The sequence below is a fragment of the Pleuronectes platessa genome, chromosome 19, assembly GCF_947347685.1.
Source record: "Pleuronectes platessa chromosome 19, fPlePla1.1, whole genome shotgun sequence".
Classification (NCBI taxonomy): Eukaryota; Metazoa; Chordata; class Actinopteri; order Pleuronectiformes; family Pleuronectidae; genus Pleuronectes; species Pleuronectes platessa.
The window spans coordinates 6,259,610-6,286,934 of record NC_070644.1 but is presented as its reverse complement, the minus strand read 5'-3'; the positions used below and the strand labels follow the sequence as shown (position 1 = coordinate 6,286,934).

Sequence of the window (27,325 nt, the reverse complement as noted above, 5' to 3'; positions counted from 1 at the left end):
TTAACTGGGCTTCTAATCTCTGATTACAATACAAAGCATTGCAACACCAAACCTTGTATGTTGAACATATCAGTCAATAAAAAAAACTGATTTCTCTACATACGTATGGAGCTGACTCAGTTAAATGCCTGGTGCACTTGACTCTGTATGAAAGCTGAGTGGAACAAGAGGAGGTCAGAGATGACATGGGTGGGTGTTTCATCATTGATACAGAAAAAATTCTCAACAATGAGTGTTTTGAACGAGCTGGAGAAGAGAAAACGTGATTTCATACCAACATATCTCATGACAAAATCTGCGCCAGTAGCAGCCTGAATAAAACCAACAAAACCTGAAAGAAAACATGGACGGTACCTCCCTTTTTATCAGTAAAACATAAACACAATTCTCGTACGAGTCCAATATCAATTCTTTAGTTTTTAATGATCGTGTTCTTTTCCTTTAGGGGTCCCGCAATTAAGTCACGGTTGGACTGTGGTTATGAGATATGAGTATTAGAGTCACGTTGAAAAAACAAGAGATTTGGAGAATAAAGCGGTGATTTGACAAGAATAAGGTCATAATGTTGGCTATGTGTCATTTTAGAAGGGGGATATCAGAAGATTAGTCTGTCGCCAGTGTTAAAATGGAGCATCTTGCTATAGAATAGGGGTCAAATAATGGCAAAACATTAAGCTATCATGATTTTCAGGACTTTGAAAAGATTTTTTAACAAATTATTTAGTATTGAGAAAGAACCACACAGACATGAAGGAAATTGGCTCTTTTGTGGAGGAGGAAAGGTTTGATAGTGGTCGACTGTATTACATTGGTTACATCTGTGTGTTATTTAAAGAGGTTTCAATGTTTCACAAGAAACAATTACGTTGGTTCAAGATTTTGGATCCTGGAGGAATAAAACTGTAGTGAGCGAGGATTCTCCAGACTGCTTATTTAATTTAAAAAAAAAAGTCCTTTATGTTGTAAAATTACGACTTTATTCTTTAATCTCAGAATTTTTCTTCTTCGACATTGACTTAATACTCCATAGTAATGAGAAGCCGTTTCTGCAGAAAGTTTCTTAAGATTAATATGAAGATGAATAAATTGCACAAAATGACAATTAACATGATGAGAGAGACAGGTACACTGTATGAAGTGAAAATCCACTAATCCAGAAGTATTGACATTTCCTTTGACATCACACTCTATATTTCCACATAATTAACATTCAGATACAAAGCAGACAACACACATGTACAAATGGATCTTATAAGCCCCACTTTAACCCTGTATCTGACAAACTAGTAAATACATTAAAACCAGTTAATTAACTTAGAACCACAACTAGATGGCTTCAACATTAATGGCCTATTTAAAGGCGAAACCCCAAATGAAGCCAGTTGTCGAACAAAGAGAGACTCAGAGCTTCTTGGTGGGTGAAATTTGGAGTTTGAAAAGAAGACATGATGTCCCAGACATCACAGAAGCATGATAACCCCCGAGAAATTCCATATCAGTGACACAAAGCTCTTATCAGCAAATGCAGCAAATACTAAATCAAAAATGAGTTTAGATTTAAGAAATAAGCTTGGAAATGGAACCATTAAAGAAAAAATTTTAAAATAGTGTTCGCTCCTAAATGAATCATCCGAGCCGGGACTCAGACAGATTGAGACCATTCTTCACTTTGATGTATTTCAAATGCCACAAATCCTACTTAGCACATGAAAGAGGAGCATAAACCTCTGAACAGTGAGGGGCAAGATGGGGGAAGGGGTGAAACTATGAACATTATATAAGAGCTGTGTCCCCCTTTTTTCAGTGGCATTTCTAAGGTAGAGGATTTTAGGCGGGCAGACGATAGAACATATTTCAGCCTCGACAGATGAGCACAGGAGTGACTCAAACATGCACCAACAGGCCTGTCACAACAAAATAGCTATGGTTGAAGAGCTCTTGCTTACCTCCAGAAATGAAAAGCGTGCAGAGGGCTGCACGGGCTGCAAGGGCTAGTGGGAGTGGGGCTCAAGCTTCGGGGAGTGAGGCTGCAAGTTAAATGGATTGTAGTGAATAGTTGTATTTTATCTGACACACAGACACGCACACACACACACACACACACACGCGCGCACATACACACACTTGCGACAGAAGCTAACCCCCCTCCTCCAGCTCAGACATGTGTCTGGATGGAGGCAGCAGCATCATGAAGAGTAAATATTCCCTGTCAGATGAAGTGAAATTGTGTTTATAGAGCAGATTCCCAAGGCATTTGTCTGGTTCTGTAATATTAGTTTGACATTGAGGATGTTTGACCCCCAATGCTGGTTCAATGTGAGCTACAATTGTATTTGAAAGGAAGCCATTTGTGTGCTTTTTTCTTTACTTTTCACTATATGATAACATGGCATTTCACACAATATGTATGATTTTAGCTGCTGTGGTGCTATGAATCTGAATCCACTTTTCCTATGGGGGAATGAATCTTATCTTATCCTTATTTTTACTAATTTACTTACTAAAATTTCTAAAACTTTTACTGGGTGCTTGAAATCAAGCTTTAAATAGTGTCTCTCCTGTTATTTAAACTTCCACTGTTACCTATGTGATACCATGTATTCAGCTCTATTTAAACTAAACTTTCAGCAGTGGCACTGCAGAATATTAGATCAGGTAGATGTTGGTAACCTCTACTGCAGTGGAAATCAACTAAAATCTAAATATTCACGTATAATATGCTAAATTAATCAGGATTTTTCTTACTAACTATGAAGTGATCTTGTTGTATCAATATTTATGTGTTTCAGTGAATCCAAAACCTGATATATCTAATTTTTCTATTCCACAGAGATCCATTGTTGTCCTAAAACTAATGAAAATGATAGAGACCCTTTGCACTAGGAACATGTTTTTTCATTGTGGGCACTGTATTTGAATTCAATCCAACAACACCCTTCTGCTGCAGTGAATACAAAGCAATAGCGCACTAAATCTGGATTAATGATGAAAATAGTCGCCAATGAATGCAGTGTTTACTCCTGGTTGAGAAATGTTTGCTTAAAGCTACAATGACCAGTTTAAGAAGTATATGTTTGTGACCCATTTGTCAAGATGCAGTGAGAACCAATGGGCTTGGAGTTTCACAGGGTGGTAGTGCACTACACAGGTATTATTGAGTGCCAAACAAACACATTGGTGGTTGTGGTCTTTTTGTGGGATTTTTTGGGACCATGACAAAATTAAGGAGCACTAATAAATAAATATATCAGTGGCTTCAGTTCCTTGAACAACGGTCATGTATATATGTTGGTCAAACACAATGCATTGTCCATGAAAATGAGATAGAGGCCAATTAGAAGGATCATCAGTCACTTATCAGTCTCTCAGTTTCAGGATTTAAAGCCTCATGTGGAGGGAACCATAACAAATGCCTTGTTGACCTAGATAAAAAAATGGATCAAGTCCAACAAATGACTGTGGCTTTGATGAAAGGGGAACCTGCCATGAAAACACAACCTTAAGTGAGTCACTGTCTTTTACCGTAGTGATCACATCCAAACAACAAGACTCATCACAGGTGTGCTGTTAGCATGAGTGCGTTTTCTAGGGATGTGTATGTCTGTGTGTGCATGTGCGTCACACCAGCAAATAAAGTACGTTGTGCGGCTGCGACACTCTTCTGCGTGACACGTTATCTGTCTATCATCCACATGTGCATGGTGACATAAATGCATGAGCACACACTCACACCAACACACACAAGCCACTGTTGCCTAGCTGTGAAGGATTTTACATTAGACTTACTGCTGCAGATGCTGCTGCTGCTAATGCTAACACAGTGCACAGAGCTTAAAGCAACACATATGACACAGAGACAAATGAAGCTGCACACTGCAGAGGAGCTGCCTGGTAGGATAACAGAGGAAAATACTCACTCTAGCGTCAGCCCTGGAATTCTCAGCCTCTCCCGCTGGGCTTTCATGGCTGAACTGTGCTCGTTTGCTCTGTTGTGGTCATGATATGCATGCACACTGCCTCCCTGCCTGCCTCCCTGCCTGCCTCATGCCTGCCGCCCCTCTTGCACTGACAAAGAGCCAAACCCAGCCACCACAGTGCGATGAGACGGATTGGCTTCCTGTCCCCCCACTGAAAGGGAGGGGGCAAGAAGGGGGGGGACACTTCTTGTTTTGGTCTTTCCACGTTCCACCTTGAAGCTGTCAAATGGGATCCTCAGCTGCCTGCAGAGGGCACGAAGGCAGGACAATACCCCTACTTCCGTCCCCTAATACACGCCCCCCCTGCTCCCTCACATACGCATTCACATTTAACACCCGGCCCCCCCGACGCAACAGCTCCTCCCCCAGCTGGAGGCTCGCTACATAGCAGAAATGAGTGCAGTAAATTACATTTACATTTTGTCTGCTGCTCCACACACAGTCACCTTGACAGAGGATAGCGAGAGGGACGCGCTATACGATGCAATGTGACCACAACCAGTGATGTCATCTGTTAGCGAAAAACACAATGCACCACCATCTGCTGCTCCACATCAGTCAGTTCACACAAAATCAACTGACTTCAGGTAAAAAAAAAAAAAAAAAAAAATACAAAAGCAAAGCTCAAAGCTGAAGTTGCGGTGGAATTTTTTTATGACGTCATCTGTCCTTGCAGGCAAATAGAATATATAGTGTCGGTGCTTCAGAGAGGGAGAGGAGTGTTGGGTGTGATTGTGAAATCAAATAGTGAAACCAAATGTAATAAATCACGATGACGCAACAGATCGTCCTTGCTGCTGCACGGACTTAAAACATCACTAAGGAGCTTATCATCAGTAAATCACAATAATGATGCATTCTAGCAACACTTAGTTTTTCAGACCCGTTACTGCCAAACCATCAAGATCCAATAAGACTAAATGATTCATAACTTGGACAGGAAATTACCTATCAAAGTACATTATGAGAAACGTGGGGAGTTATTCCGATTATTTGAGAGCACTCTAAAAAGTACACAACTAAAATGGGTCTCCTGCAATGAGTCAGCTACAATATCTAACATCTACTGTTAAACATGGAGTGACGGGAATATAGAAATCAGAGCAGGACAGTAAGACATACAGAGACTGCCTCACTCACTCACCCAGGTTACCGCTGAATTCTTTACCAGTGTCAGCATGTTTGAGGAGCAAAGAGCCACTGCAGATGTCAACAAACAATGAGGCAGGAACTGGAGCAGAAGAGGATGTGGAGCAGCAGGTCAGGAGTACAAACCCAGGGTCAACACTATTGTCCTATTTACTGTCATCTAACTTTCAGCCATTTTCTTCCATCTTGAACTGTTTTCAACTTGATAAAAGGGTTAGGGTTGCGTTGGTTTAGTTACGGACGTTATATTTAAATTCAGCTGAAGTATATAAATCAGACAGTATACATAGCATGTGTTTGTTGGAAAATTAAACCTCTGACTGAATGTCTATGAGACATAAATCCGACAGTTTCAGGAGGTTAGATAATTTCCTCTGCCCTACATGTGTCTAAATATGTTGCAGAGGGAGAAGAACTAATAGAGGGACATACAGTATAGTATTAATACAGAGACCCTGTTATATCCTTAAGTATACATGTAAACACTGCAACATCACTTAAGTCCCATAGCTATGGTAAACACAAGTAATACAATTCAGCATAATATAATATAAAAACAAATTCCAATATGGCCCAAATACTCCTTGTTTAAACTCAAGTTACAAAAAGATGCCACTAACTATACAGAATTTTCCCACACAGGCTCAGCCACAGTACATGTCACAATAAGAAGTCTGTAAGGGGTCATCTGGTCAGTGTAATAGTCAAATAGAACTATAACATTTTGTATATGAATTTATCGATCAAACTCCCTCACCAGCTTCAGTTAAAACCGTTTAATTTTGATGACACTAGTACACAGGACAAAATGTATGCACTTGGAGATATCTGTGTGTGTATAATTTCCTTCTACCACAGAACTGAGTTAAAGCATTGGAACTAGATGGTTATCTACAACAATAAATCTGTGTGTTGCATGTAATTGCTATGTGTAGCACACAATATTATAAAACAGAAAAAGAATAAATAGTCAGTCAAGCTAATTCAACTGGACTGAAATCATTTCTGAAAACTATTTGTCACAGGTAATTTTTTGTGGCTTTGGGTGAAGGTAGGTCACTCACCAAGGTTTTCATAATAATGCAGGACAGCTACTGTACTTGGGTGAGAACAGCTTTCACTGACTCACAGCACAGTGTGCAGAGGAGCCTCTATTATTCAGCCTGAAATCATTTGAAATCCCTTCTACCTTGATGGAAAAGAAAAGTGGACTATCAGTCATCGTTATCAGGTTTTTCATTCGCACAACACTACACACCATCGTCTTACTTGTCCCTTCATTTGGAATGAGTCGTGTGTAGCTACACTTTATCAATTCATTTTAATTAATGCTGCAGCTCTTGTCTAAAGCGGTTCCATTGTCAAATTTCTAGTAACGTCTTATTTCACGTATGTCACACTTTTTATTAAATATTTTAAAACATAGTATTAATGTTAGGAGAACATACAGTAACTATTGAGACTTCCAGGAAAACAAATCATTTTTGCTTTAGGATAATTGTGAATAATTGCTGAACGAGACAGCCTTTCCCAGTCAGCACATGAGTTTATGGTTATCTTTGTTACCTTGAGAACACTAGTGCTGGTAATCCTGGAGAAGCTAGCAAGGGCAGGCTACGCTTTGAAAATATGCAACCGATAAATCCGAGGCCCTCCGATTGGCCCTCTTATTAAAGCTACGACCCCAAAAAGGCGTTGTTTGTAGTGGAACTGGGAATTTTGACTGCACTTTCTCTGCCATTTTTCTGTGACTCGCTCTGTAACTTTTGTTCATAGTTCTGTGCTTCAGCGGTGGACATCTCTCCAGCTTGTGAAGACTCTGGTCATGCGCAGTAAGATCATGTGCAGGGTATGTGTAGGCAGGCAGGTTGGTTAGTGACAGAGAAGCATGCCAGCCAATCATTTCATTTGATTGGTCCTGTTTATTTCAGTCCTGCCCGGGTCATAGACACCAGCTATTTTTCATTTCTTTCAGACAACTGTATTTATTGATGGCTATCAGAATTTGAAGAATATGTCAGCAAATAAGACAAAAAAGTGTTTCAACAACTTCCCAACCCTACTTTTAGACTGGAATTCATTATCAGGTACAAATTCCTCAGACAAGGACAGTGTGAGGCAATGCAAAATATGAATATTTGCAAAACTGTGTCCTAGAGCTTTAATTTAACTTAGTATCAAGACATTTTAAATATTTTTTCATTGAGCAGATATGGAGTTTCATTTAAATTCCGTTTGTATACTTGTTTTGACCCTCTGCGGTGAGACAAATACAAAATTAAATAATTTTCATCAGTGCAACTTTGAAGTTGGAATCTACAACCTAGGCACATTTTTGTGGTAGGATAACGGAGGAACAGTGCTGTTGTGGAGGACTACACAAAAACCAGCTGAATCAGCCTGAGCAAAAGGTGAAAATGTACCACCTAGCAAAGTGCAACACTAAGCCTGTGCTTGATTTAACATTTGCATTATTCATTTCACATTTTGTTCAGACTATGTATACGATGGACTATACAAGTCTCATCAAGGAAATGACAGGATTTAGCAGGAGTAGGACAAAGGAAAATGTGCATAGCAAATGAGTACTGGTAGATATTGTAATATATCAAATGCTGACGAAAAAACAGAGCCTCCTTGGCAGAGGTAAACGTCTCTGCATATGGTTAACCACTGACAATAGCCTTATCTCATTCCAGTATCACTGAGGATTGACTTTAAAATGATATTACTTGTTTTTAAGTCTCTTAATGGTACAGCAACCTCATACATCTGATTATTTATCAGGGTTAACCGTAACCCCACACATCAGACAAGCTACCTCTGATGATAGTTTTAGGAAACTAATCCTAAATCTTTGTTTTATTGCTAATGTGTTCTTAATGATATCCTTCTTGATGTCTTTGATTTTATTGTCAAGCACTTTGATCTGTATTTTATGTATGAAGGTGCTGTATAAATGAAATGTATCAATCGTTTTGTATTATTATCATGATTATTGTTATTATGATCTGTAGTGGTTTGTCATCAACATGGTTGACAGCATTTGTAGTTTGTGTATCACGATAAAAAGACCATGAAACAGTATCTGTCAGATCCTGTTGCATGGTGACGCAGCAGACATAGTTGGGCAGCACACAATATTTGCTGCCTCGGATGTGAAACTGCACCACCCTGTGTTTTAGGTTTGTCAACAAATCCAGTGACCGCATATTGAGCTGCCAACACGTACAAATGATTGATTTTCAGTTATTTAATTCAACCCAGCAAAAGACTTCTAGTTATTAAGGTCAGCCTATGAATAGGTTTAAGTCATCGCTCTCCAATGACTCATGTTGAAAAAAACTTCACACATGACACAGTGTATAAGGTACCATCTATCAGTCGTGAAATGTGGGAAAGGAATTTCAATGATAAATCCCACCACCGCTGCTGCCGCACCAGTCTGACACATTGAAATCAAGCGGTGCCCGACAGTCTTAGATGACAGCTACTTTATCAATCACGAGAAGTCAATACATCTGTCTTAAAAGATATGGGCTGCGTCATGCTCACTTGTCTTGTTTTTCAAAGTAGCAAATAAAGAAAATATGGGACCGTTATTTGAATAAACTGCAGCCAAGATGAATCTGTAGCAGTCATATAAACTTTGTCATATCCAAACACCATCACCATGGTTACCAAGGTCAGTGGAGGCTTGGGCACTCTAAATAAAAACCAGTGCAGTTGGTGATCTCACATCACATCACAGCTAGTAATGGCTCACCTCCGTAACAGAAGATGTGAGGTTGCAGCGAGAGCAGCAAGGTGTCATGGGTAAATCTTTCTCTGCCATAAAATGTATCAGACTTAAACTAAAATCAAGGACCAGGAAGTCCATTAAACCTTCGCATTGCTTAGAAGATGTAACTCATCTGACATATCCATGGCCGAGTGTCACCTTTAAAAAAGCTACTGATAGAAATTTAACCGACCAGCAGAGGGACCAGTCGAGACCATTAGAGCCAACTTCATCCACTGTTTGATTCTGATTCAAACTTAAAGTTAACCATATATATTGAAAAATGGATTTCACTCAGTTTTCCAGCACTGAAAAAGCGTATCAAAGCACCTGAAGAAGAGTCCTCATACAGTGTGGAAAAACCTTTTCTCAAAAAATGACGTATATGAATCTAGGAAGAGAGTTAGAATAATTTGTTCTAATCTCTCACCCTGTAGTCAGAATGAACTTCAGACTAACACTAGAGTGCTGGAGAAGGGTTGCTTGTCTATTTGATGTATTACGGGGCATTTGCTTGGATCAGCAAAATGCTTTGAGAGGCGCCTACCTTGACAGGTTTTTATTTATAAACGGCTCACTTGAATGCAGCAAGAAAAAGTAATGACCGCAGACAGTAACTCACTTGTCACTCACTTTTATTGTGATTGTGTTTCTGTTGTGTTGCTTATGTAGTTGTGTTGTGGCATTTGCATTCATGTTTTCTGTTAATGCGCTTGTGCAGGATGCGATATCCGTTAGAATAACGCAATGTTTCATCAAAACGAAGCAGAAACTTAAAACATAAAATGCAGTATGCTTACTTAGCAAGTTCCATTTGATGATTGCAAACCACCTCAAACTAAATTGGCTTTGCTAATTCTCTGCTGACACTGACTGAATACAGAGTAGATAAAATGTTAGCGGGCAACTGCAGAACATGTGAAACAAACAAGAACAACAAGACCCGTCACAAGAGTGCCATCCAGATGAATGATGTAGCTGCTTTTGGGAGTCACTATAAAATGTGTTTATGATGCAGGTCAGTAGACTAAATATAAACACTTATTCATTAGATGTCAGACATATTTAGTGGCTCATCGGAGACCAAGAACATGAACATAGTCAGATCAGATTAAGTGAAGAGCTCACTCATACACTGGCAATAGATCATGAGTGTGAATTCATAGTTCTCGAATGATGTCACGTAACAGAGTTTCCGCACGTTTCAACAAGATACATGTCAGACTTTATGAGACCACAATAAATTACATGAAAGACCCATGTTGGGTGCGACAGATATGAAGGAATATGAAAGTCCCAGAAGTGCCAATTGAAGAAAAAGTGAAGTTGCCTAGTACTTACAAACTGCCTCTTCTAGGTAGACTCAGCTCTTTCTGTAAAAGAAAAGACAAGAATCATTAGAAAGACAAAAAACATTTAGACCAAAAGTTGGTCATTTATCAAAGAAAATATTGCTTGGTTATTCACATGAAGTTGGTTGGACCTAAAAGCGACTCTGAAGTTAATAAAACACCAAAACTGCATCAAACTTTAAAGAAAAAAATAAAGAAAGTGAAAATTAAGGAAGTGACTGAGGTTCTGTTGAAAAAAAACAAAGCCAACTGTGGCAGATTTAAAGCATCACAAACACCATATGGAAGGAGATGACAGAGCAGGTGTGAAACTGTTACATCCAATCACAAACAACTGGGAATAAAGTTTAGAGATGGCATCTGGATTTTTAAACTGTTAAGTTAAATCACAAAACAGCTCAACCAACAAAACAAATGAAATACTCTCCCAAATCCCAATTACCTCTTAAATAGGTCCCTTATTAAAAAGGCATAAAATACCCAGATATAAATATTCGAATTGGAGTGTGGAAGTTAGCTCTTAATTAATTGTCTTTTAGGAACAGACATCTTTGATTAAGAAAAAACTAAAACTAAATTAAGTGTAAATTAATCTCCGATAAATCAGATAGTTACACAAATAAACTTACATTTAAATGTCTGCTCATTTTCTGTATATTAGTGAATGTTAAACCATTTAGATTCTTTAAGTGGGACTGTGTACAGTACAATGTATTTGTTCCTGAAACCCCCTTTAAAAGGCAGAGTTACTCAGAGGTCAGGGTTTGCTGTGTACTGAATCAGCTCAGCAAAATTACCAACAAGGCTCCCATTGATTTATTGAGATATTGTGTGTTCTCACAGGCGGAATGCTTAAGGGATAATACCGCAGGCTGAAGTATTACAGGGTATTTGCATTGCATTTGTCATTAAAACTATTTGACTTAGTGGGCAACACAATTTTGAAGTAAACATACTTTTTATTGAGGGACCCTTACCTAAACAAACTAGAGTTAAATATACAGCAGATGTACAGTATAGGTAGAAGTGCACAAGCTGGCCAATTCAATCGCTCGAAAAAATACTGCTGCTAATTTAATGAAACCGCATTAAAAAGTCTGTTTGGTATTTATATATATATATTTCTTTTTAACTATTAACACCAATAGGATCACTTCCTAAAAACATTTCTTGGGCTATGAAGCAAACAATTAAACTAAGCACATAAATAACATAGACCTGATTCTCATAGTTGTGTTAAAAGCTTAAAATCAATCAAGAGCATTTGGAAATATATTTGTTATCCTTAAATATACTGTCCTTGATAACTAGAAATGTGTCAGTAGTCCCATGGCACATTCCATCAAAATGTTCCATACTTCTCTGTAAGCTGCCAGGAAGTAAAAAGTAAACTACATCAGACCACAACAGATGCTCCTGCAGCATCTGTTGATGTGCCAGTGCCACATGGACGACCGTGCACGACGACGAGCCACAGTGACAGGTAAGAACACCTTGTGCAGATCACTATATACCCTCAGACTTAACAGAGCTGTTTGTTTAGTAAGAGCAGCTTTTGTGAGGAAGGAAGTTGATTTATTTCACTGTTTTCTATTATAGCATTAGTCTGAGGCAAATATAAACTCCCCAGATCTTATTATTTCAAATCTGTCTCTCCTGATCTGTCCCTTTGCTGTAAAAGAGGGATGGTATACAACCAGGCTTTGGATCTGTTTTGTTTAGTGACTACAAATCCCAATGATTTGATCAGTAGATGTTTCATTGTCTAATAATAACCTGGTAAGGGCGAGATCCTTTGTGTGAGACAGTCTGGGATGTGGGGTTGATGTGAATTGGTTGCTCCAGTCAGCAGAAAAAAGTGCTAAGCCCCACTCTTCTTTTGCTATCAATTAGGGCTTAATGTCTGGCTTCCCCTGCTGCCTACTGAAGACCAAGGGCAGAGAGCTTCCTTGGGAGACATGACCGCGGCTCACACAACACTAATTACCAGCAGGGAATGACTTACACAGATGGGATATCCGCCAGTCACAAAATCACAGCTTGAAGCCCATAATAGAGACAACCTGTGGGCAAAACACCACCACAATATACCAATTTATTAAAAAACTGTTTGTAAATGTATACAATATACTCGTGTGAAATCATTTCAGGTAAATATTTACATAGATGAAATAAAAGTGACTTTTCAATAATGCTTTCGAAGCTTGACACCATTAATACCTTTCTGAGTTAGAAGCTTCTCAATTACTGAGGGTGAGTGTATTAAAAGTGCAGCGTGTGACATGGTTTTAACGAAACAGCAGTGAGACAAATCTAAACTCCAACTCTTCCTCTAACTAATGGTTGACTTTGTCTTTCTCTCGAAATATACAATAGTGATAATAAAAAAATTCTCGTCCACATTCCAAAGCCGATACCTGGACTATATGCTTTATGAGATAATGTGTCCATACTTTGAAACTGAAGTCCTGCATACTGTCAAATTTTTTTAGTTGAGATTGTAGCCATCTCTGACTACCAGAAAATCTCTTCTTCGCTGCTTTAAAAACTGTTCTTACTATAGTCCAGAAAAAAGGGAAACTACTACTTTGGAGCAGAGAAGAAGTAGTTTAGGGGGAAATAAATTCATAGTTTTATCTGGGTGAAAGTAACATACTTTAAAGACATGGTATTGGATCCGTACATTGATTCGCTAACTCGACAATCCCTGACCTGGCCTTTTGAGCAGTATCTGTGGCATTTCTGATGCTGGTATCGGTATCTGAACTTCTCAAAAGATTTTCGCAAAAACCCATTTGTTTTTATATCATTCTTGGTCAGCATTTTTTTCTTGCAGATGCCATATAGTGTATTTTAAATATGACAACCACTCTTCCCACAGGTTACAATGGATGAACACAATCAACACTACAGTTTGTTGTTTTATCAGTTTATCATCTATGAACACTGCACTAGAGCTGAATTAAGTTATTGCTAATACAAACCCTGTTTACTGCTGCTAGTTCACATTTAAATCTTTCAACTGGGGAAACGGAGCATGAAGCACAAGTCAAAGAGAGCAGTGTATTAGTTTGAGTGTAATTCTGCAGAGTTATTAATGCAATTGCATTAGATTTGGTCATTTTATGCATTTTTGACAATGGACAAGTTTGAAATAGAGCAGCTATTGATAGTAAATGAGGATCTGCAGGCAACAGATTTCACACCTTCAACTCCTGCAGCAGAGTTAACAGTTCCGCTGTGTGGAAAAGTATGCAGGATGTTTGCAGTAAATCAGATGGTGGTTGCTCATGGCATAAAGGAAAAAGGCTGATTATAGCCTGACTAATTAAAACTTATGGCTTATATTTAAACTGGGTGTGTTTGTTTGTCTGCAGTGTAAATAGATAACCGTAGTTCTGGTGTATTTCTGTAGCTGCTGGTCGTATTACACAACACTTCCTGTTACTACCAGTAGCCCATGACCGAAAACATAAGGCCTATAACTTCAAATAGTTATCTTAATGGCAGACTGGAGTGTGAGTAGTTCACCAATATCATGATCAAACTGTGTTTCTGCACCCATTCACTGTAAACAGCACAAACACCAGACGGTTGGAACAATTCAACGAGAGACTTCTAAATATTCAAGCAATAGGACAGGCAACAGGACTTTCCCTGAAAATCTACAAAAAAGTTTCCATTAGAATTTTAGATTGGTGAATTTTACATTTTATTTTCTTATTATTTTTCAAGTTTCAAATAAATGTTCTGTACGTCTGTAGTGTGGCTAGCATGCAAAGATGTAGTTTTTTCTTTCAGCTAAATCTTTTCATCGGGTCACTGTCTGTTCAGCATGTTATCAAAAGAAGCCTTACTCGAATACTCAATAACACTTGAAGCAAAAAACTTTGCATTGATCTTTCTTTAATTAAATCTCTAGTTTAAGGTTTATTTGCAGATGATATCTTACAAGCTTCAAGCCGAGCCCTGCGAACAAATGATTAACAAGATTTAATTGAAGAGCCTTGGAGTTGAAACTGAGTGAAAGTCGAGATTTACAATAATGTGCAAAAAGTCCTGACGTGGTGTTTTCCTACTGCTTAACATAAATACAAGCATTTCCATTAATTTATATAATCTCTGTTACTGTAGACTACAGAGCTGTCAAATGAGCAAACTATAAGGATAGTTACATGAAATGTTTTCATCTTAAAAATATCAGGAAGACACACCGGCAGTGAAAGTATATGTACATGTCATCATGTGTTCATCCATTAATGTTGAACATGTTTAACAGTCCTGACATGAGGCCGAAAAAGTTTATTGTTCCGCAGGGTAAATGTCAATGAATGACTTCTAGTAACGACACATCATCTTCAAGACACCACATCAAAGCGGTGCTATTGCTCTTGTAAAAAGGCCGATGTGCTTCATTAATAATTCTCCTTGATGCGTCGAGGATGATCCTACATCGCAAGATCAAAAGTGGACTTGGTTGAACTGCGTTTTGCTGCTGACAGGCAGCAAACTGTTGACTCATAACGTGGTCAAATCAACAGTTTGCGTTACATCAGTATTTGTTCAGTCAGGTTTGTTCTTCAAGCTCAGTGCTTCAGCACTTCAGTTTGAAATAATATAATGGATACTTCATCAAGGAGCAGAGGCTCAGATTTAACTCGAGTAGATTCCCATCAATATTCTGTGTCAGAGATATTGCCTCTAGAACAAAAAAAGTCTCAACTGTCCAAAGACTTAGATCTAGAGAGTACATTCCCCTAATCTTTCCTATTGAATCTGGATGTTGCCTAGGGCTACATGTACTTTTAAAAGGGAGGATTGCCAGGCAGACATGTTTATATCTAAAACACATATTTTGCGTCTGCAGTTGATACATCACTACTCATTAGGTTAGTAGTCAGAACTGCTCAGTGGAAAGAAAAACAAAGAACCAAATCAATGATTGTGCAACTGTATCAATTCATCATTGGAAAATGGGCCCTTGGTTCATTGAGATGACCTATATACATAGTGGATTTGGCCAGTTGTGAAACAGCATATCTCATATCTCATTTGATTATTTAGCATTTATCTTCATTATTATGTTTTCTTTGTTATTGTAATTGCATCAATTTGTTTTATCCTGTTACAAATTAACAAAGTACTTTGTACCTTTGCGTTGAAAGAGCCAATTAAGTTTTGTATTAGTATGAATATGTATAATGTAACCATGAAGTAAAATGTGCTATCACAACGAATCCCTTTTACAACAGAAATAAAGTGTTGACTAAGCATTCAGCCATTTTCAGCACAGTTCAGTGGTTTTATACTGTAATGAATAAACAAGCCTATTGTTCTTCAGAATTACCATTGGGAATAAAAAGAGAATATTAATCACATATTTGAGCTTTGTTTTGTCTAATTGCTGCTTCAAGACAGAGACCCCGGGTTCAACTGGAAATTAGAAGAGGTCACACTGATCAATGAAATAAAAGTGACTTTTCAATAATGCTTTCGAAGCTTGACACCATTAATACCTTTCTGAGTTAGAAGCTTCTCAATTACTGAGGGTGAGTGTATTAAAAGTGCAGCGTGTGACATGGTTTTAACGAAACAGCAGTGAGACAAATCTAAACTCCAACTCTTCCTCTAACTAATGGTTGACTTTGTCTTTCTCTCGAAATATACAATAGTGATAATAAAAAAAATTCTCGTCCACATTCCAAAGCCGATACCTGGACTATATGCTTTATGAGATAATGTGTCCATACTTTGAAACTGAAGTCCTGCATACTGTCAAATTTTTTTAGTTGAGATTGTAGCCATCTCTGACTACCAGAAAATCTCTTCTTCGCTGCTTTAAAAACTGTTCTTACTATAGTCCAGAAAAAAGGGAAACTACTACTTTGGAGCAGAGAAGAAGTAGTTTAGGGGGAAATAAATTCATAGTTTTATCTGGGTGAAAGTAATATACTTTAAAGACATGGTATTGGATCCGTACATTGATTCGCTAACTCGACAATCCCTGACCTGGCCTTTTGAGCAGTATCTGTGGCATTTCTGATGCTGGTATCGGTATCTGAACTTCTCAACTGGAAATTAGAAGAGGTCACACTGATCAATGAAACCTGGTTAAAGTCTAGATGTTTATAAACCAAAATTTGTTCATACAGACGCTGCACATGAGCAGTCGCTTATATTAACCCAGTTAACCCAAAATCGAATATCCTAAGTCATATTTTCCCCCATAGTGCCCAGCTAGATGTGAGAGATATTGATTTCTACACCAGCGGGGGAAGATTCAACAGCAAAGCACACCGCCACTGTTAGAAAGCGTTGCTGATTAAATCTGTTGGCATCCTCATATTTCTCCTCTCAGTGGGATATTAGGTGTCACAAATGTTTAATCCACTGCCTCATCCAATGTTGTAAGAGGAAAACAATTCATTTTAAAACTGGCACAGAGGATGATTGTTCTGTAATTTGACGATCCTCTGGTTTCTAATGAGGAGATCCTAGTAATGCCATATAATATAAATCTAAAGCCAAAACAAATGAAGATATCCACATCCCTATCCAGTCTTACTTCTTCATATACAAACGGGAGAGAAGTTTTATTTCTACTTCGGTTAATACGAGGAATGTTCTACAGTCTGATTTAATCCTCACCAACATGCATCAGGGAATATCCTGTACAACAATGTAAAAATTTTAAAACTCTCTGATGGCCACATTCACACCCAGTCTTGCTTGATAACTCATTTTCCACATCCACCATAGTAACATCTCATTAACAGTGCCTGCACAAGAAAGCAAATGAGCGAAAATCCTGTCCGAGTTTTAACACGTTGGAAATGTCAAGGCAAACTTTAGCAGGTTTCAAATTTTAAACCTCCAATGGTCACTATAACCGGTTAAATGATGATTCATAACCGGCATTTGTTTGTTACCAAATTCCAGACTAAACTGTCGCTGTTCAATGTTGACTGGTCTTTGTTGACATTTGATGAAAGGAAAAGTAAATGACAGATGCGACGTAACTCCGAAAGGATGAAGAGCTGGAGATGACAGAAGACTTACAAATGGAAGCAACTCAAAATGTCCAGTTTGAACTGTAGTGACAGGACATTAAGATGTAAACTGTAGTAAAAAGTAACCCTATGTTTCTACTTTTTCTACAAATATGAAAAATGAGCTTTCATTGCCGAGTCTATGAGATTGTTATTGATCCAGTAAAAGCTGCTGTTCTCCCCAGTAAATTTCAACCTTCTCCTCAAATGGATGAAAGAAGAGGTAGTACAGCAACATTCAACATGCTCAGGATAATACAATAATTATACTGACCCTAAGAGCAGATACTGTATTTGTACAGTTGCTGTTAATCTACACAGTCGTTTGATCAAATACATTCATACACAATGAATTGTTTATACACAACATTAATATGCTAAAAGAGCACACAAGAGGCAGTTCCTTGGATCAACACCAGAGATTGCTATTGCACACAATTCTTCACAACAGCTTTGTGTACGCTTGTATTTTCTATGTAAAACCTCAATCTTAATGATATTTCCTCTGTAGCAGTTAAACAAGGACATACGTTTACAGAAAATATTCGAAAAATATGTACAAATCAATATTGACTAACAAAGTTTTTAACTTTCCAGTAAAAACAAAACAAAACTCATTGTTTGGCTACTGTGAGCATCTGGCATTATATTCTATTCAATTAAATTTTCCAGTGGTGACGAACATTTTCTTTTATGATTTTTCTTTTTCAAGGAGAACTTCATCTTTGAGTCTGAGCCCTTTCACAGCATCAATAAAGTGCCACTGGAGCTCACACTAACTCACCATCACCAAGGAGACACCTCGGCAGAGAGGCAGCTTACCTCTTCTAACTAAAGAAAGACTGTCTCTCCCAGATGAGAGCATTTATTTGGTGCTTTAGTTAAATAATAAACTGTTAAATTGGCACAGAAACACTGTCTGAAAAACTGCAAGCTTTTAAATAAGGTTGTGTTAACATGAATACGGTTTATAGTTGAGCAATCCAAACATACTAAAAAAACTGCAAGTAGACGTCCTCTCTGGTGCTGAACCATCATGTTCTGTCGGCCAGGCTGTATCCCACCAGCTGGCTCACACCACAAACGGCTCTTTAGAGACACACAATGTCACTGCACTGGTGTGTTTACTACTTTTTATTATCAGGCAGAGTTAGATGCATGTCAGAAGCATAGTAAAGCTCACAATGACGTATAGTAGCTTCTGTCAGGCTGCTGCTAATTAAGATGAAGGACATGCATATCAGAGGCATCATTAAAATACATACAAATCCAACAAATTGTATTTAATGAGGGAACATGGTGCCTGTACCACCAAAAACAGACTACAAACCAAGTGAGACACAAGAGATTAAACCACTAAGGTAATCATCTGGATATTGAAGTGGAGATCAGTCAAATACCTTCATTACAGATGCCTTGCACTGACATATTTTTAAGGAAATAAGAAAACTGTATGAATAAATGAAACATGGAATAACATCAAGCTTGGCAAAACCAGAGTAAAATACAATTCTGCCGACATATTGCAAAATTAAATAATTTAAAGAATTGTCTTGTATGAATTATGTACCTATACACATATTTATATATATGACTTCACCTTATTCCACTCAGTCTCATCATTCACACTGAGCCGAACTCAACAACACACTTTAGCTGAGCAATATATTTAGAGAACTCATTAATGGGTCTGATACTGGGATCCATACTTCTCCTGTGTATTGTTAGTTAGTCTGGTTGTTTTCAACAAGTCTAAAAATAATTTCTGCACCCTGTCACATTCATTAGGCATCAACATGCACTGCCAAGCTTTCTGTACTTGTTCTTCATGACTGACGATCAAGTCAAAAAACAACCTGACGTCCTTATGCTCGAATTTATCCACATTCGACAAGACATTGCTGAACACTATAGCAAATGTTTTTCTGTAGCACAAATGTGCAATTACATCTCTGTCAAGTTATCTTCATAGTTACTGCCATTTGGATATTGGCTTCATGCACAGATTAAAAGACAAGATATGTAACATGTTAATTGGTGAAGTTTAAAGCTTTTACAGAGCAATGTTGATTCAGGTCTTTATGCTAAGCTAAGATGTAGCTGTAGCTTCATGTTGCCATTGTTGTGAATGCCTCTGACCTACACAATTTCCTGCTGCCTTTTTCCAAGGAATGTCAGGAAGATAAAAAATCATCTTCCTGACATTTTCAGGAGTTCATGTCTCCAATAGAGAAACAGTCTGTATTGCAACCAGTGAGAAAGTGAATTAGCAGATTTCCCAAAAATGTTAAACTGTTTAATTGGTAAATTAATCAATAAACAGGTTATTGAAATATAAATAAGAGAGCAAGATGCACTATGTGACTTTTTTAAGATCAGCTTTGACAATGTCCTTAAACAGCTGACTCTATAAGATGGTAGAACTTTTCAGGCGACAATAAATGACAAATGTAAATCTGAAATATATCAACAGTCTTCTTTTGAGGTTAAAGATCTAAACGTCCACTCACATAAACCAGGTCTGACTGGAATGCTGTCATCGCTTCCTGGCCTGAGAATGAATGGGAAATTGTGGAGCTGAACCGGTTAAATTTATTTGCTTGACAAACTAACTTCTGCGTTTCCTTTTGAATGTGAAAGTTAGCGCGCTGTGGCAGCTACAAACCACAGGAGCCTCGACTGGCTTCGTTTGCTGCACGAAGGAGTCTTTGTCTCCAACAAAGGAAAAGAGAGATTAGGGCAACTGTGCACAAAATTACTGTTGGTAATCTTTTGATAAATACAGTCACAAAAAAGGTTATTGGTTTCTCCACAGAAACTCATTAAAAGATATTCAAAGAGCATAAATTAAATGTCAGTATTTGTGCACTTTAAATTTCATAAAGATTCATAATCAGAGAGGAACAGATTGACACCAAATTTGTGACCATGAAAGTAAAATGTTACAAGCTTAATTCGAAAGATTTTCAATGGCTAAATAATTAAAACCTTTCTGAGAAAAAACGTTTTCTCAAATATGAAAAACTTACCTTTGTTAATTGTGAATGAAATGATGGATCAAAAAAGTAGTGCAGACTTTTTTTAATTGATCACAGTGTGTTTGTGATTTAAAACACATGCAGTAGTTTGAGCTGAATGTAAATAAGGCTTCCTTGTAACCTGTATACCAAAAACTGGAGTGGGCAAAATAATAAAATCAAGAATAATTTATGCTTTTACTGTAACACCTACTGTAACACTCAGCTGGAGGAGATGATTAATGCCAAAAGGTATTGGATTAAAGATCATATGTAAAAATACAAGCAATTGAATTAAGAACACTCTGTTCCCCTTCTCAACTTCCATTTATATCTCATTTATTTGGTCGAGTACATAATTTGTTATGACTGTCGTCCTGATCTGAGCTTAGACTTCACTTAAGATTTCTGACACAAAGGCAGAAGCCTCAACTTGCATCCCATTAGAAAAAAGTCAATAAAGCTCAGGAAAGCCCTTAACACAACATACAGTAATCAATCTTGCTGTATGAACACACCGCTCTCATTCCCTCTGCTGGCAGCCAACACAAATAAAATGTGACAAATGAGGTTGAAGGAGGTTGTTTAAAAGTAACAATGAATCTGTCCTCTCTTTATATGTGCAGGGAAACAAAGTGATGCAGATTAAAACATTTGCAGCCTGGTTTCTGTCAGCTATTATTTAATATCCTAATTATCATCCTTGGTTCATCTAATGAAAACTGTCTGTACAGTTGAGCCAAGAGATTATTTCACACCTAGGACACAGGCACACGTCGACAGCGGAGCTAAGACGTGGGCTCACTCTGTTCTGCCAAGTGTTAACACAGAAAGGTCTCAAAGTCCTAGTGGTGTTATGCTGTATAAAAGAGCAACTAACCCAGGTGCCTCAGAAACAACACATACGTACAGTAGAGTACAAACTCAGCCTAGGGACACAGCGCATCGCACACGCATGAGCTCATTTGCTTGCCTACCTGTAGCCCTCGTCTCCTCAGAATGCTTGACTCGTCCATGATACAGAGCTCCGACTTATCATGCCTCCCTACCGGTGCAGAGCCATGCTGCACTGCCTCGCTCCAGCCTCCCGCTCTCACTCCCTCCCACAGGCTAAATCTGATCTTAGCAGCTGCTAAACACTTCCATCAGAAACTTATCTGATTGGAGGGGGGCAGTCAGCTGACACCTCCTCTTGTTCCTCTCCTCTGTAACTTCAGGAGTGAAGGAGAGATGGAGCGAGGAAGAGGAGAGAGAGAGAGAGATGGAAAGGGAGAGAATCAGAGGGAGGAGAGGCGGTTTTAATTCAGCGTAGCAACGGGTGGGGGCGAGTGCGGGTGTGGTGGGGACATGTGGGAGCCCCAAGACTCATTTCTCTGCTCAGCCACGCTTTTTGGGCACCATAGGTGACCGTGAAAATAAGAGGATATCCTTCCCAGCATTGTTCTGCCTCAACCCCAACAATCGGTCTGGCATCCTGTCTGTGGCAGGCAGCCCAACAGATCCCCTGGTCTTATTCAAGTCAATGAGTTACATGGAGACTGCAAAATACCCACCTGAAGGTTAGGCGGGTGACAGAAACATGACGGCTGAGACTACAGCTCACACTGATTGTGGAAGCGAAAGGGGAAGACAGAGCATCGTGTTTGGCAGAGGAAAATAATAGCCAGGCTGTTTAACTAAAAAAAAATGGGCTCCAGACCTTTCATTCCTGCAATGAGAATGTCACACAAACATATAAGTAACACCTCATTCATTATAAACAAACCCAATACTGAATCACTACAGGCGGAAATCAATCACATGTCGCTGCATAACCTGTTGTGTACACAACTGCATATCCTGTGTCAATTTCCGTCTATTTCATGCGCTGCTTCGTTTTCTCGCAGCGCAGAGTAACCACAGATTTTCACACTCTCTAATTCAATGTCCCCACACCCTCCTGAATTATTAGCATTTGGAAAATAAGTTGTTTCCAATACTGAGCTGCCAATTCTAGCCTGTAATTCTGCATTCTGTTTCAGTCTGTGTTTTTCTTTGCCCCCCTTTCTCTTTTTCCAGCCTCTCTCACTCATTTCCTTTCACTGTGGTACTGCTCTGTGAATATTAAGTGGGCCCCTTCTATTCTCCTCATCTCCAGTCAAGCTCAAATTATTTCTTTTAGTAGGCACGGCCTGGGATGACAGCTACCAACCACAACGGCTGAGGTGTACGGGATTGTCAGACAGGTGACCACTACGTGGACCCGTACAACAGAAAGCTGATGTGTTGCATGGCCACCGTCATTTGTGCTGCTGCGCTGATAAGAAAGCCCAGAGTGAAAAGCGCAGGTCCGTGAACGGCTAATCAGTCTGTTTTTGGATAAACCCCTTAAAAACTCAGGACGAGGATTACAGAAGTCAACTTTTTTTCAGCATGAACAATGCCGCCCAGATTACCTGAGGGAATCAATGAATCCTGTTATGTTCACCCGACAAATCTCGAGTCAATGCTCACTCTGTCTCTGCTTAAAAGGAACAATTAGGGAAATTCCACATTGGACTTAATAATGAAGATGAGAAGCTGCAGGAACACAAGGGAGGGGTCATCTGTCTCATTCAATACAGACAGACGGTCTCTTTTTCTCTGCTGCATAATGTCTGTAACACGCACTACAGCCAAGAACCTTCTACTAAATAAAATTATTGAATATATTCATACATTGACAGAAACTTTTAACATTTATCAAGAAAAAATACCAAATATTTGCTGCCTCTAATTGTTAGAATATGATTTTCTGGTGTTAGGATGCAGTACATGTCAGGAAAGAACCCATTAAACGTTGCAATCACATGCAACAGAGCAAGTTCCAGGTACACAGTGAAACACTCGTTCCTTAGTGCATGCCACTTGCGGGTACGTGCACAACTGCATCTGAATCTATGAGGTCTTGATTGTCTGCATGTACGGTGACAACTTGAAAAAGCACACTGCCAATAATACTGCACAGAGCTATACAAAATACCAAGGTAGAGATCCCTTGTGTTTTTATGAGCAGTGTAAAAACTGTTGTTTCATTATGAAACATTAGCAGGACAAATTAGAATATGTCGAGCCACCACAGTGTAGATAATTAATGGGAAACACTGCTTTGACATGGCGAGATAAAGCATTCGCCTTGGAGGAGGTATGTACTCTTCTAGTTGTAATCTTAATGTCTTTGGGTGTTGCCCGGTTGGTTGAAGAGAAAAGGCAATTTGTTATCGTGGGCTGTGAAAATTGTATTTTCAATGTTTTCTGGCATGTTGGAGACATATTATATAAAGAAAACGATGATAGGAACTTAGTACGTCTACAGTGGGCAGTAAAAATAAAACATCACAGAAAAGGTGCTTTGAGGTAGGTTATGGGGGCAGCCATGAAAGCAGACAGTTTGTGCCAGTTGCCTCGGAGCTGGGCCACAGAATCGCCTCTGGGAAAAGTCCATGGGTGGTCTGTGACTCATTTCTTCCAAGCAGGTAGGCAGCTAGGATTTGCTTCTGACACTGGAGAAAAAAGGGAGATCTGACTCTGAGAGCATGCAGAGAGTACTGATTGAGTGACCCACAGGCTCTGCTCCGCCTGAGCTTATCAGACCAAGAGGCAACCTGCAGGTGTAACGCAGCCAGAGGAGGGACACGGCCTATGAAGAGAGGGAAACAGTCAATTCCCTTCACACAAAGCAGAGCAAAGGATCTATCTGTCCACACCAAAGGAGAGAGAATATCCAACCATGATAAAATTCTGTTCCAACCACCCAATGGATGAGGCAAGTCTTTAACCTTGACAACAATGCAAAGATAGTAACCAAGAAGAACCAATGAATGCAATACATCACTATCAATTCAGTTCTGGTTTTCCAATTTTTTATAAATTGAAATAGTCACGTAAATGTATGCATTGACAAGTTGAAAATGATGTCAGCTTGAGTCAAAAATCCGATACGTTTTCACTCAATTCATTTGAAAAGGACCAATGTGACATTGAGCCTAACACAGTCACATCTTAATCTCAGACCAGAGAAGACTGTCTCTAACACAGTGGATGACAGGAGCTGAACATCAGCTGTAACTACTTTATCAAGATTGACAGTTTCATTTCTATCAAACCCACATGTTTATAGTAACATTAAACTTGGTTGATAATTTTGGGATCTGTAGGGCCGATATATTTCCAAAGCTATTCGACATAACAGGGCATGTGGACACAAGAGATTTAGAAGCACCTAATGAAAAATAAGCTATACTATTTCATGCAGTAACATACTATTCATGCTGAGGAAATTCCAATGCACAATTATACTAATGCTCCCTGCAGGGAAACTGCTAACTGTTATTAATTTATGAATTTATTTGGAGGCCTGATTCTCTTTAATATTCTCTTTCTCTAAGTTGAAGGTTGGGGCACTTGTGTGTGTGTGTGTGTGTGTGTGTGTGTGTGTGTGTGTGTGTGTGTGTGTGTGTGTGTGTGTGTGTGTGTGTGTGGTATGCAATAAAGGCCATACAAATTCTTGGGTAGAAGGTAGGTAATATAAATTTCTCTTCACAACATTGGAAAGAACTGCTGAAAAGGTAGTTAAAACATACAATATATACACCAGTCTAAACTGTACGGATACAACATTTTACGTAAATGCTATTGCACCTCATGTTTGTTCACAAAAAGTCCAATTCTTTTCTTTGCAACAACAACCTGCTTCAACAACAATGATATCAGTAAAGGACATCACTGACTTCAATTATTAGGGAGAATGAGAGTCCACAAAGGCACAACATTGGGATTATGACAGTCTTATCTCCATATCACACCACAGGTGAAGTATTGATTTTCTGCCAAAGAGCATCACAGTCAAGAGAGATGTGCCACGCTAGTCACATAGCCATGCACACCCAGGGGCATGACGCAGGAGCATGGAGGAGGAAAAGAGGCAAAAAGCAATAACGGGAGTTCTGTGAGGTGGGGTGGGGTGTTTGTGTGTGTGTGGGGGGGGGCCTGGCGGAACCAAAGGGTTCTTAAACCCGCAGTGAAGGTGTGGATGGGTAAGACACTGAGGGTGAAATCATGAAGTCTGTCCCTTTGTGTGTAGTTGAAATTTTTTCTATCTTTCTCACATTATTTGAGCCACTTATATTAACAGCTGCTTATGTTAAATGCTTATACTACTGATGAAATTATCATAATAGAGATGTTTCAATTCCAGCATGGGAAATATGGCGAATATATATTAAAAGAAACAATGTACCGATCTGTTATGTCTTTCAAGATTTTTTTTTTTTAAGGCAATCACCTCTTCGAAACTTGCATACAACATACAAACAATAATTACAGCAATTTTTTTCTTTATGCACTGGAAAGTCTAGGTTTACGGGAAAGGTATAATGGTATCGGAGCATCTCTATAGTTGGAAATGACAATCTCAATCTCAGAAATCTAGATGTAGCAGCACAGTCTTTGCTGGCAGCGCTCCATTTATTAATTGTCACAAAGTTCAGGGAATCAGTTCTTTGCAGTAATATAATCATCACTAAAATGATAGCATGAATAATCTTAATATATTATATATTAATATTTTTTGGCAGACTGAAGATGCTTAAAGCACAGATTAAATCCCCAAAACAGTACAAACGAGAGTAAATATTAACAAAAGTTTCTCCTTGGGAATTTAATATCTCAGTGGAAAAAAAGAAATATAGCGGCACCTTACTTTTCTGCACCTCAGAAGCTGACGAGTTTGTCTCTTTCACTCCTCTCCGAAGGTCAACCAATTTACTGAAGGCAGGATGATACAATGACTGTAGATGAACCCCTGAGTTGTTACTGCAGCCAACTCGAATAGCAAAAGCTATGTTAGAGGTCCCACATTGTAGGAGTGTGAAATCTTTCTGATTGTAAAGCAGCTTGAGGTGTTATTCAAATACAGCAAAAGTATTAAAGTCGTTAATCCATGGAGAAATGCACAGTTCAATTTGAGAAACAGTGCCTTAAAATTAGCTGCTGAGCCTTCATAACTTCTTGACATTACAATGGACTTCACTGCTCTTAGAATGCCCTCAGCACTGCCCTCGAGCATCGACCACCAGATCTTGCAGGATTTGGTGTTTACATGGATACATCTTTATTCAATATTTATTGAGGACTACGATACAGTCTCCAACAATCTTTTCCGCTTTTAAACTGTTGAATCCCTTCCAACCATCATTGGATGTTCTATCATTTGTGTTGTATAATGACTTTGAACAGCTGTCTGTGGAGGCCAAACTTGCTTAATCACAGGGAGGAAATTCTCCGCCTGCAGTCAGAGCTCTGAAACAATGATAGGCTGATTGACAGCTTTGTCTCTGCAGCTGCTGCGAGGGCAAAACATATTTCATATATGCAGTCATCTACCTGATCATCCACCTTCTGATGTCCCTGATTTTCCCAGATTCTGTCGCTGTGCAAGCTTCCATGGCTGACCTCAACACACACTGCCGGTGCACCCGGAGGGTCTGACTGCCTCGGAAAGAAAGCTGGAAGCAAGAAAAGCAGGATCCACCCCTTCTGAATTGGACTTCAATTCTGCAACACCAAGGATGATCACCCTAACGCCACCAGATAATCTAAGGGTTTACATCAAAACCAGGCCCAAGACAGTGGTGTTTATCTCCACATCAAATCAGGCCAGAACATTTTCGTCTGAATTTGACCTTCTGATCGGCTCATTTCAGCAATGACTGACCATCTCCATCTGCCAGTGAGCTGTGGAACTCCCAGCCTGGAGATCTTTTCTTTTAAATCTCTGGCCAGAAATCACTATTACTATATGGCATATTCTTACCTTTAAAAACACATGGCACATGGTGGAGAGGGCATGTGATGCATCATGAGTGTGCAATACCACCCATTGCCATTCTTAGTGAGAAGCCCAATTTTCAGCCATATGTTTGCTGAATGAAATCTGGTTAAAATGATTGCCTGTTGTTGCATGGTCCCAATCACCTTTACA

General features: G+C 38.9%; 1 protein-coding gene across 8 annotated transcripts in view; it reads right to left on the bottom strand.

Annotated features, from left to right (window-relative positions):
• Positions 1-27,325, bottom strand: part of mast4 (microtubule associated serine/threonine kinase family member 4) — an 89,768-nt gene that overhangs the window by 37,988 nt on the left and 24,455 nt on the right. For 4 of the 8 annotated variants that reach the window (XM_053447617.1, XM_053447620.1, XM_053447618.1 and 1 more), the window contains exons 4-5: positions 10,249-10,280; positions 1,947-2,027 (exon numbers count right to left, since the gene is read on the bottom strand). In XM_053447617.1, the coding sequence (XP_053303592.1) occupies positions 1,947-2,027; positions 10,249-10,280 (113 nt within the window). Of the gene's footprint in view, positions 1-1,946; positions 2,028-3,917; positions 4,552-10,248; positions 10,281-21,302; positions 21,561-27,325 lie in introns of those variants that run through there. The other 4 variants (XM_053447622.1, XM_053447624.1, XM_053447623.1 and 1 more) reach the window with 4 other exon arrangements.